At 42.5% G+C, this 12,247-nt stretch overlaps 1 protein-coding gene across 1 annotated transcript in view; it reads right to left on the bottom strand.

Annotated features, from left to right (window-relative positions):
• Positions 1 to 10,531: 10,531 nt before the first annotated feature.
• The window catches only part of TEX15 (testis expressed 15, meiosis and synapsis associated), a 120,422-nt gene continuing 118,706 nt past the window's right edge, over positions 10,532 to 12,247 (bottom strand). Inside the window, exon 12 of the mRNA XM_044278378.1 lies at positions 10,532 to 10,971. Within this exon, the coding sequence (XP_044134313.1) occupies positions 10,958 to 10,971 (14 nt within the window). The 3' untranslated portion in view covers positions 10,532 to 10,957. The remainder of the gene's footprint in view (positions 10,972 to 12,247) is intronic.

Genomic DNA, 12,247 nt, shown 5'->3' with positions numbered 1-12,247 from the left:
AGGGATGTGGTTTGTGCTCTCATGAACTACCTGGACACTGCGGCCTTGCTTAAAGCTGCAAGAGAAGCGGGCGACCTCTTGTTGGATGAACATAAAATCTTATTCTTCCAGGACTTAGCGGCCAGCACGCTAGCGAAACGGAGAGCCTTTCGCCCACTAACCAATGCCTTAAGGGGGAAGAAACTCCCTGTGAAGTGGCTCTTTCCTTTTGGTCTGACAACCACCATTGAAGGACGGCAATACACTGTGCGAGCACCAGAGGACTTGCCTAAGATGTGGGATGCATTACAGATGAAACCCCTGGACATTCCACCTTGTACATCATCTTATTATTTTTTGGGAGACACCTATGTCATTTCCCGTCAAAAAATTACTTGCTGGTTGAATAAAAGGAACTGTAAGGCAAAATTGGCCAGGGATATGAATAATTATCAGCAGCACTGAATATACCTTCTAATCCTGCCTGTAATGATAAGGAGATATCCCCTCTGTGTACAGATAAGACAGGATCCACCATTTACAATAGGTGATTGTCACATCTATTATTTCCTTGTACAATTACCTCTGCACAGGTCACATATCATGCCTAGAAAACTGTACCATAGAAATGAATAGGGTTCCCTCCAGACCATTGTGTCTATGGGCCATGGGGCTGCCGTTAAGAAATTATTTTAATGCTTTCTAAAATGTTGTTAAGAACAGCTCAGTCAAAAAATATAAACAGATTAGATAAATATATGAGCTTCGCACACCTCAGTATATTATTTTTACATTGTTTTTTGTTGTATATTTATTAAATGTGCATGTTAAGCGCAAATGTTGGTTTAGATTTTTATTTTTTTAATAAAAGTTTTATGAAAGTCTACATGGCACTCAAAGCAACTGCAATCGGGTTGACTGCTTTCAGGAAATTTATAGGTTTTGGGGGTGTATTATCCTTTAAAGGAATGTAGTCCCTGTGAGGCAATATACAGGCACCAGCTGTGTATACTCAGTGCTGCGGACCCACTGACTTGAATGGGTCTGCGATCCACAAAATATGACAAAACATAGGACATATCTTTTGCCATGCGGAGGCACAGAACCGAAATCGCATGGATGTGCTTTGTGGTGCTTCTGTGGGCTTCCAATCCGTGTCTCCACACCGGAAAAGATGGGAGATGTCCAATCTTTGGTAGGAACTTGTGGATAGCAGACACATTCAAGTCAATGAGCACTGCTATGTAACACCCCCTGTGCTCTGCACACTCCCCCCTCCCTTTGATTGACAGGTCTAGACAGCAGGCTGAGGGCAAAGCTGTGTCCTAGAGCTCTAAATATCATATACACTATGTTCAGCCCCGACTCCTGGTGTTCCAACTTCTCATTTGCTTATGAATAGAAATGCAGGTATCTCTGCAGTTGTTTAGCATATAGACAAAAGAAAGGTAAAGTTGTATTCACCATCATGAGCCCTACCAGGCAATAAACCTGGTTTAATAGGGTTGATGATGCTGACAGAGCCTCTTTAAGTTTTGTGAGGGGTGGAAGTTGAGGTGGCAGTGGATGTGGCGGTGTAGGCTGAAGCGGCGGAGGAGGAGGTAGCCAACACTGGTTTTTATTTTTGTTTTTTATTTTATTATTTTTTTTAAATTTGGGTAGACCCCAAAACATTGTGAAATATAAAAAATAATGATGTTTTAATGTCTCCATGTTCTGAGAGCTATAGTTCTTTTTATTTTTTTGAGCGATTTTCTTATGTAGGGGCTCATGTTTTGCGGGATGAGGTGTCACAACCAGACAGCTGAGAAGCTCTGACAGAGGCCTTTCAGAACCTCCTCCTTGACTTCCTTTGTTGTGGTATTCAGTTACTCATCTCGTTAGCCTCTCTCAGCTGTCATGTGTTGGACTAATTGCTTCCCTTTAAATTCCTCCCCAGAATGCTTTTCTGGGCGGCTTATACTTCTTCCTGGAGTGTGTGTGCATGCTGGTCTTGGTCTCCTCTCGCTTTAAGACACAAGATTTTTAAAGAACACCACGATACGGTCCTTGCTGGGCACCCGGGGGTAAGAGCCACACTGGATCTCATCGCTCGGAGATTCTGGTGGCCTGCGCTTCGTAAGTCGGTTGAGGGTTTTGTGGCAGCCTGCGAGACTTGCGCTCGTGCCAAAGTCCCTCATTCACGGCCATCAGGTCCTCTCCTTCCCTTACCCATTCCTTCCCGTCCTTGGACACGTCTGTCCATGGACTTCATAACGGACCTGCCTCGTTCCTCGGGGAAGACTGTGATTCTGGTGGTGGTGGACCGTTTTAGCAAAATTGTTCATTTCATCCCTTTTCCTGGTTTGCCCAATGCTAAGACGCTGGCGCAGGCATTTATTGATCACATTGTCAAATTGCACGGTATTCCTTCAGACATAGTCTCTGATAGGGGCATGCAGTTTGTTTCCAGATTCTGGAAGGCTTTCTGTTCTCGCTTGGGGGTTCGGTTGTCATTCTCTTCTGCTTTCCACCCGCAGTCGAATGGCCAGACAGAGCGCGTCAATCAGAATCTGGAGACATATCTGCGCTGTTTTGTGGCGGAGAATCAAGAGGATTGGTGTTCTTTTTTGTCCCTTGCTGAGTTTGCTTTAAATAACCGTCGTCAGGAGTCCTCTGATAAGTCACCATTTTTTGGTGCATATGGGTTTCATCCGCAGTTTGGGACTTTCTCAGGAGAGGGGTCTTCTGGTTTACCTGATGAGGACAGATTCTCCTCGTCTTTGTCATCTATTTGGCAAAAGATTCAGGATAATCTAAAGAGCATGAGTGAGAGATATAAGCGTGTGGCAGATAAGAGACGTGTGCTTGGTCCGGACCTGAATGTTGGTGATCTGGTGTGGTTGTCCACCAGGAATATCAAATTGAAGGTTCCCTCCTGGAAGTTGGGTCCTAGGTTTATTGGGCCTTACAAAATCCTGTCTGTCATCAATCCTGTTGCATACCGTCTTGATCTTCCTCAGACTTGGAAGATCCATAATGTTTTTCATAAGTCCTTATTGAAACCTTATGTTCAACCCATTGTACCCTCGCCTTTGCCTCCTCCTCCGATTATGGTTGATGGGAATCTTGAATTTCAGGTCTCTAGGATTGTGGATTCTCGTCTTGTCCACGGTTCTCTTCAGTACCTTGCTCATTGGGAGGGGTATGGTCCTGAGGAGAGGATGTGGGTCCCAGTGACGGACATTAAGGCCTCTCGTCTCATCAGGGCTTTCCATAGGTCCCATCCTGAGATGGTGGGTTCTGAGTGTCCGGAGTCCACTCGTAGAGGGAGGGGTACTGTCACAACCAGACAGCTGAGAAGCTCTGACAGAGGCCTTTCAGAACCTCCTCCTTGACTTCCTTTGTTGTGGTATTCAGTTACTCATCTCGTTAGCCTCTCTCAGCTGTCATGTGTTGGACTAATTGCTTCCCTTTAAATTCCTCCCCAGAATGCTTTTCTGGGCGGCTTATACTTCTTCCTGGAGTGTGTGTGCATGCTGGTCTTGGTCTCCTCTCTGCTACAAAGTTAAGTGTTGAATATTTATCTGCTATTTTCTGTTTGCTGGATCCCAGGTGACCCTGACTCCCTCCGTATCTTGTGTAGGGAGCCGGGGGTCGTGTCCCCTCACTATTGTAGGGTGCTCAGGGGTTATATAGTCAAGGTACGTGGATATGCAAACCTCCACCATTCGGATCTTTGCATAGGCTGAGCAGCCAGGGAAAGTGCCAGGTCTTCTGCAGGGGTCTCCCTTTTGTTCCTTAGCTTTTGGATCCAGCGAGTCATTTATGCATGTTGCTTTGCCTTGTTTCCTGTACACCATCCGTGACATGAGGTGACTGCTTTATTAGTACCATTTTGTGGGACATACGCATTTTTGATCACTTCGTGTTGCACTATATGTGACGTAAGGTGACAAAAATGGCTTTTTTGACACAGTATTTTTTATAGTGTTTATCGGACAGGATGGATCATGTGATATATTTATAGAGCCTGCCGTCACGGATGCGGCAATACCAAATATGTCTAGTTTATTTATTTATTTTCCATTTTTTATATATTTTTTTTATTACTTAATTGGGGATTTTTTTTTTACACGTGAAACCTTTATTTTATTTTACACTTTGTATCCCCCATAATGTATGCAGCGATCTAGAAGGCAGGGACACCTGGGAACTGTCCCTGCCTTCCCTCTGGGTTGCCCTGCTGTCACTGACATCCGGCCACCCGCTCTGCAGCTGCACGATTAGCGTGCAGCTGCCATCTCTGAATGGATGTTCCAGAACGTCCATTCAGAGTTAAAGATCCACCCATAGGACGCTTATATCCTATTGGAGGATGTGTTGTGGTTAATTACTCACAAGTCACAAAAGATGCTGAAATTGGTCCCTGTTCACGTACCGTGTGAAATAGGCCTATAAGAAAAAGCATACACACTTCCGAGGTCCCAGCCACCAGAAAGGCCGTCGCCTTTTCCTATAGTGTGCAAGCACGGCTACTACTGCTGGATTGCAGGGTGGTCATAACCCCTATAAACGAATACATCAGCAAACTGGTGGTAGGCAGCTGGCAGGCCTTTCTAAATTCAGAGATACAGGTGGAGGTCGAGCAGGCTGAACTTAAAGAGGTTGTCTCACCTCAGCAAAGTTTGGCGTACAAGGTTTGGGTTCGGGTTATCTAAGAATTCCGTTATGGATTCCAATACAACGGACCATAAGTTATGGTCTTGTGTTAGGGGAATCCATAATGGAATTCTTAGATAACCCGAACCTTGTACGCCGAACTTGAAAACAGATCAACAGTAGTATTTATTATGTTGACAAAGTTATTACAAGGCACTTACTAATGTATTGTGATTGTCCAGATTGCCTCCTTTGCTGGCTGGATTCATTTTTCCATCACATTATACACTTTTTGTTTCCATGGTTATGACCAGCAGTGGTGTTCTTGCTTGCATGCTATAAAGAAAGTGCTGGACTATGGGCACCTCCGTGGTTCCCAGTCAACAAAGAGGCCTGCACTTTTTCCTATATTGTACAAGCACGACCACTAATGCTGGATTACAGGGTGGTCGTAACCATGGAATCGAGCGGTGTATAATGTGATGGAAAAATAAATCTAGCAAGCAATATGGACAATCATAATACATTAGTAAGTGCCTTGTATTAACTTTCTCTACATTATAAATGCCATTTTCTGAAGTGAGACAACCCCTTTAAGTAAGCTATTTGTGATGGCAGGCTGATCCCCAACAAAGCACTTTACTGGAATTCCAGTCCACGACTGGTTAATGCATACAGAGCCACCAAGAGTCTTTTGAGGCATCGAAATGGTGTTTGGTACTGATCCACCATGGCCTAATGCAGGAAGTTACCCGCCGAACTTGAATCAAAGAGGGACGACACAGTGAACAGGGTTCCACCAGAAGACAAAGTCACACGCAACGTCAGTTGTAGAGAGGACTGATCTTTAGGTAGGGCTTCCTCTTTAACGAACCCTAAGCTCTGTAGTTTCCCAGCTTCAGGGCATGGGTGTGGACAAAATGACCATTGCCTCCACAATACAGATGTAGTCCATAATTACGTTTGTGGTTACGTTCTTCCTCATACAGTCTTACTCTATCCACCTGCAGAGGTTCAGGCACTGACATAGATGAAAACAGGTGCAGCTCAATAAATTTTAATATCAAAAAGTTAATTTGTTTCATTAATTGAATTTAAAAAAGTGTAACTCATGTATTATATAGATTCATTACACACAGAGTGAACTATTTCAAGCATTTATTTTAATGTTGATGATTATGGCTTACAGCTAATGAAAACCCAAAAGCTAGTATCTCAGACAATTAGAATTAGATTACTAAGAACAATTAAAAAATGATTTTTAATACAGAAATGTTGGCCTACTGAAAAGTATGTACTGTACAGTATATGCACTCAATACTTGGTGGCGGCTCATTTTGCATGAATTACTTGCATCAATGCAGTGTGACATGGAGGCCATCAGCCTGTGGCACTGCTGAGGTCTTGACATAACACAGTGGACCAACACCAGCATAGGACATGACTTCCCAAACCATCACTGACTGTGGAAACTTCACACTGGACCTCAAGGAACTTGGACTGTGTGCCTTTCCACTCCGGACTCTGGGACCTTGAAATAGATCACTTTGTGTGTAATGAATCTACATATGAGTTCCACTTTTTAAATTAAATCACTGAAATAAATTTAACTTTTCGATGATATTCTTATTGAGATGCACCTGTAAGTAGGAGTGATTGGTCTTTGAAATGTAGGTGCAAGTTGAAAGGGTCTTCTTTCTTTACCACTCTCCTTGGCATACTCACTGCACGTCAAACCATATTGCCAGAGTTACCAGCTCATCCAGGCAGGTAGGTATGTCCTTACAGGCCGACTCAGAGAGACCCTCCCAAGAGACTGCAACCAATACCTCATTATTTCAGGCTAGATTCAAGGCCACTGAACAGCATTTTGGTCTACAGTAAGGCAGTTTTGGTGAAGGCGTGGGAAGTGAGGCCGCAAAGGAAGCACACCCAGGCTCCTACAAAAACACTTCTGAAATGACACTAGGAACAGTTACAATAGGTTGTAATAGGTCCATTCCTTTCCCACAAACAGTTTGCCAATGCTAGCCACCCAGATGAAAAATAATAAAGGCCACTTTGGCCTGTTCCATCAGGAATAATGCAGTAATAATTCTAAATGTATGGTACATATGTCTATGAAGCCACAGCAAGACATTGGATAACCATCATAGTGGTCAGAGAATCCAGATGAGCAGGCACATTTTGAAGATATGATAATATTTGATTCTGAACTGCACGTTGACGGTCAAGCTTTTGGCACATCTTTGGCAGGTCCATTTGGGCTGAGCCAGCAGGGTCCATGGCCTGAGCTTACTGTTACGCATCAGTGAGTGTGGACCTATTATGTACACTAACTGGTGTGGCTTTCAGCTAAGCCCTTAGGGCATTATTCCGGCGCTCCCCTGGTATTTACCATTTAACCCCTGTACAGGGATGCAAAGAAGCAAACAGACCACTACCACTTGAGATGGTCCCAGTATAGTTGGCAGCTGAACTATTGGGGTCAGGGACTCTGGTGCAAGCTCCACAAGCTCGGAATAACATAAATTGCACCAAAACTGCAGGTACACAGAGACTTGAATGCTGGTTTCGAGGTCCAGGAAGCACACTGGAAGTGTGGATGCATGCAGACACAGGTTAGACTGGAAGGTAGGGTAGCGGTGCAGACATAGGCCATGCAGGCTGAGTGTTTGGCACGACAGACAAGGTTGACAAACTGTGTTACCTAAAATACAAACAGAACTGAAACTGAAAGTGCAGAACAGCACTTGCAGAACGGGACAAGACTGTAAACTCAATGAATACATAGGCAGTATATAATGCAGGAAAACCTCAAAAGAATCGCTGAAGCACTAAGACTTTAATACACCATTGCTGGTCACCAAGGAACCTTGAAGCTTCAATAGGCTAGAGGTGAGCACGGGTGCGCCCTAAGGAGACAGAGACTGGAGCATTGGGCAACAGCCTGGAGGAGGTAGCTTGCAAAGAACACCGGATGGCATGGTTAGTGTAGCACTGTATCCATGCCCACAGGGTACAGCAGGAAAGCAGAGACCATAGGCCTTAAAGTGTGTGTGATGGTGTGTTTGGTGCAACTTATTTGGTGCTATGATCCAGACACTGGTAAATGTCTCGGTCATGTCGTCAATAAACAGCATAATTAGGAGTACAGAGATAATTAGATGAGCGAGCGCTCATCTGCTCCTTTCCTGGAAAAAAAAAACACCCCCTCCCCTAATATGGAACAATCAAAGAGCAAGTATGCTTTATGGTTGATGGGGTATTGATAACACGCACATAAGACATTTACAGTTAGACAGGGAAAGAGGGAGATCTCTGTCCCTCCTCTGGGAGCTTGTCAGCATATTCCCCACTCTCCTTCTCCAGGCTGCCTGACATCACAGATATCTGAAGAAGCCAGTATATCACTGGTGAAAAGTGTCATAAAGAATTCACTTTTTTTTTAAATTAAAAACTTTATTCGACTGGATTGGCAGCGGCCCATATTCAGTTTTTACTGTTCTTCTCAAATTGCATGGATTGCACTGTGCTCTATGAGAGATACAGCCTTTAGAAGTGAGAGCTTCAGGTATAACCACTGTACTTCTTCATCTACTTTGTGGCTAATGCTGCAATCTTGTTCTTGTTTATTGATATATCTACCTGCTACCCAAACTGTGATCCAGCCACCAATAGCAAGAACATACGAGATATGTCCTTGGCTACTGAAATGCCACCCATACCTCCATGGCATGGCCAAGCTTCCGATATTGATGACCTACCCTGAGGATAGGTAATCAATATCAGATCAGTGGGGATCCAACACTCCTAAAGATCTGTTCCATGTCGGTGCTGTAACTAACACATTGAAAGTGTCGTTGCAGTGCTAGGTTATTACAGCTCAGCTCCCAATCAAGTCAAATTAATAGAAACAGTATACTCACAAGCATTTTGGAAACAAAACAAACTGAACACTCAATGAACTGTCATTTATTTTAATAAAGTTTACACTACTTAAAACAATACCACACACACAATACAATGCAACGTCACACGCCGATTCATTAACTTCACATACTAAAGTTGATTTGTAAATAATTATTACATTTAACTGTCCGTTGCTGCTGCTCTGGAATGTCATATCATGTATTGTTTTTTTCTATGCTGATACATAACTGTTTTTGATAATATCTCTACATTGTCCTAGCACTGGCAGCTCTGCTAGTCTAGCGGGAATCAGGACTGTCAGCGTTTAGCATTGACAGTAGGTGCACATTATATTGGCACACTTAAAGGAAACCTGTCATTACTTTCTAAGCCTATTTATTCACTCACTTTTCTAAAAATAATTTTTTATACAATAATAATGATATTAAAATCAACCTAAAATAAATGTTCTCGCCATATATGTAAATGAACCTTAGATGAGTCCTGTCTCCTCCATGCTTCAGAGATGAGTCCAGCCACACCCACTGTGTAGAAGCCCAGCACCGCCCCGCATCCTCCGAATCTCCTCCTTGCTCCCCGACGTCACAAAGCTAGCACCCCGTAACCTTGCGATGCGCGAGCTAATGCATGCGCAGTTCATTTCCTGAAGCTGATGCCAGCACACGGAAGGAACACTATGCCGACAATGCGCATGCGCTAGCTCGCGCATTGTGAGATTACGGCGCTCTAGCTTTGTGACGTCGGGGAGAAAGGAGGATACAGGGCGGTGCTGGGCTCCTTCACAGTGGGCGTGGCTTAGCTCCAGAAATGTTAGTAACAGCTCCTTGGACTTCTTTCTTGCTTCATTTACATATATATAAAATATATTACACAATAAAAGCACAGAGAGCTATGGGGACTGGACATTGCAGATGTGCTAGCGATGATCTAGCAACCCATGTCCTCAGCTCTTTACCCAAAATCCCGGTGACAGGTTCCCTTTAATATCAGCACAGAACTCTGCAGTCCCGCTTCTCTCACTATCTTCCCAGTGTATCTCTTAGCGCCAAGAGAGAAGCTCAGAGAACAGAGCTAAACTAGCAGAACTGCCAGTGGTTAGCTGGCCAAGTGACAAGAGGCAGGATCAAAGCCTCTCAATGTTACACACAGGCGTCTTCAGAGCTCAGTTGAACCCTGAAGACAGACTCTCCTTAGGAATGCTCAGGAAATTCAATTCTATGTTCATATACAGCTTGTTCTGGATGGGGTACGCCTACAAAAACTAATTGCTAATTAGCTAATTGGTCATAGCCCCCAAGATCTGATCTCGGGGATAATCACTTTATGGAGCTGATTAAAATCAGTTCTATTTATGAAATTATATGTAGGCTTTAAAAGTTGCCCCCAAAAGAGGTAAAAAAGAAGGTTTTCTAGAGAATCTAATTTTCCTGACAATTCGTTCACAGACCTAGAGAAATAACTTAATAGTGCTGCTCAACAGAGTATGAAAAGCTGACAAGTAAAAATTCAATTTTCTTATACAAGACAGCAAATACGTAAAAATTATTTTCAAATCATGACATTTTTCAGATCTCTCTACACAACCATTAAAGGGAACCTGTCATCAACCTTATGCCACCCATACTAACGGCAGCATAAAGTAGAGACAGGAGAGTTGATTTCAGCTGTCATCTTCAGTCTGTCATCTATAAGTTAAAAGTACAGTAAGTGGTTGCCGAGAAACAACATCTCAATCATTGCAGACTGGGCCTGGAAAAGAGTCCCGGCCACCTGAGAAGAGTCCTGGTTAGTCATGAATTCCTGCCCACCAGCTGATGACTGACAGTCTTCTACCTAGTTTTCTCTCTTTCTGTTTAGCAGAGAACTGCCAATCATCAGCAGATGGTAGGGAGAGCAGGAGATGATGAATAACTATGACTCTTCTCAGGTAGATTTGACTCTTCTTAAGGCCTGGGCTGCAATGGTTATAAAGCTGGTTCTCAGCAACCACTTAGTTTTAGCTCATGAGTGACACACCGCTGAAATCAGCATTTCTGTCACTATTTTATGCTGCCCTCAGTGAGGTTACATTAAAAATAATGACAGGTTACCTTAAAAGAACACAAACCTATAACAAAATAATATAAAAATAGTTGCAGACACTTTAAAAGACTGCCCCGAAGAAAACTCTGGTGTACAAAATTGGAAAATATATAAAAATAAGTATTTTCTTGTAAAAAAGAAATACTGAAGATACATTTTAACTTTCAATATTTTAATGCAAACACATACAAAAATTCTGGTACAAGTAAGAAATGTGCCATAAGCTACCAATGTCATTGGCACAGAAAACACTACAGTAAGTAGTCAACTGAAAAGATGCAGCCATGGTATCCACAGATTTTGCTTTCTCATCTTCTTTAAATTATTGCCAAGAACCTGCAAAAAATATGAAAAGGCTAAAATCATAATACGAAGATACAAAGAAAGTCAAAATCATTTGTTCTAGAATTCTAAAAAAAATGGTGAGCCAACAAAAGTCTTGTAGACCAGGGGTCGGCAACCTCCGGGACTCCAGCTGTTGTGATACTACAAGCCCCAGCATGCTCCACCCACTTTTAGGGGAACTCCCAGAATACCTGCACAAGTGTGCATGCTGGGAGTTGTAGTTGGGATGAGCGAATTGACTTTGAATGGTACATCCAAAGCTGATTCGCTAAAAACATTGTTATAATACATTAAAAGGTATTGGCTCCGATGAGCCAAAGTTATTACTTTGCGAAGTTGCAGGAGACTTTGTGTAATACCTTTGTAAATTATTACCAGTTCCAAGGTACCATTCTTAACTGAACCAGAGTTTGGTACCAAGGTTTTTTTACAGTAATAATTAATTCTCAAAGTAATTACACAAAGTCTTGCGTGACTTTGCAAAGTGATAACTTCAACTCATCGGAGCCAATACATCCTAATACTGTACAGAGTGGGAGCTCAGTACAGTATTAGAACAAAGTTTTTAGCAAATAGACTTCAGATGTACCATGTGCCTTCCCAGAGCAATCTTTTTTTTTTTTTGCTGTGCACATAGCAGTTTGAGGGCTTTCTTTTTGTGGGATAAGTTGTACTTTCTAATGGCACTATTTAATATAGCTTACGATGTAGTGGAAAGCTGTAAAACATGGGGTCGAATTGAAAAAACCCCAATGCAATTCCACCACAGTTTTATCAGTTTTGTGTTTACAGCATTCCCTATTCTGTAACCTGTTACCTTCATTATCCGGGACAGAATGATTACAATGATACCATATTTTTTATAGTTTTTCTTGCATTTTAATATAAAAAATAACTTTTAAAAAATAAAAACAACTTTTTATAGTTACGTCTATGGAGTTGTGTGAGGGTTTATTTTTTGTGGTGCTGTCGTTTTTAGTGATACCATGTGTGCATGACGTTTTGAAGTTTATTCAAGAGTACACCTCCTGAGGAATATGTGTAGGGTTATTTCAGTGGATTACTCCCCAAGGCATACAAACAAGTACTTGAAGATCCCTGTTAGGCTGTGATCAGAATATATAATGTATATGTAGGGGATATAGGGATGCAAAAGAGTCCAGCAAAAAAATTTACATAAAAAATTGATACATTTCTTACAATTGAACTCTATGGTGACAGATGCCACTGTATGGCATTTGTATGAGGAATACGTTTACCCTATACA

The sequence above is a fragment of the Bufo gargarizans genome, chromosome 1 (genome assembly GCF_014858855.1).
Source record: "Bufo gargarizans isolate SCDJY-AF-19 chromosome 1, ASM1485885v1, whole genome shotgun sequence".
Taxonomy (NCBI): Eukaryota; Metazoa; Chordata; class Amphibia; order Anura; family Bufonidae; genus Bufo; species Bufo gargarizans.
Note: the sequence above shows the minus strand (reverse complement) of the source record. Positions and strands in the feature narration are given on the sequence as shown.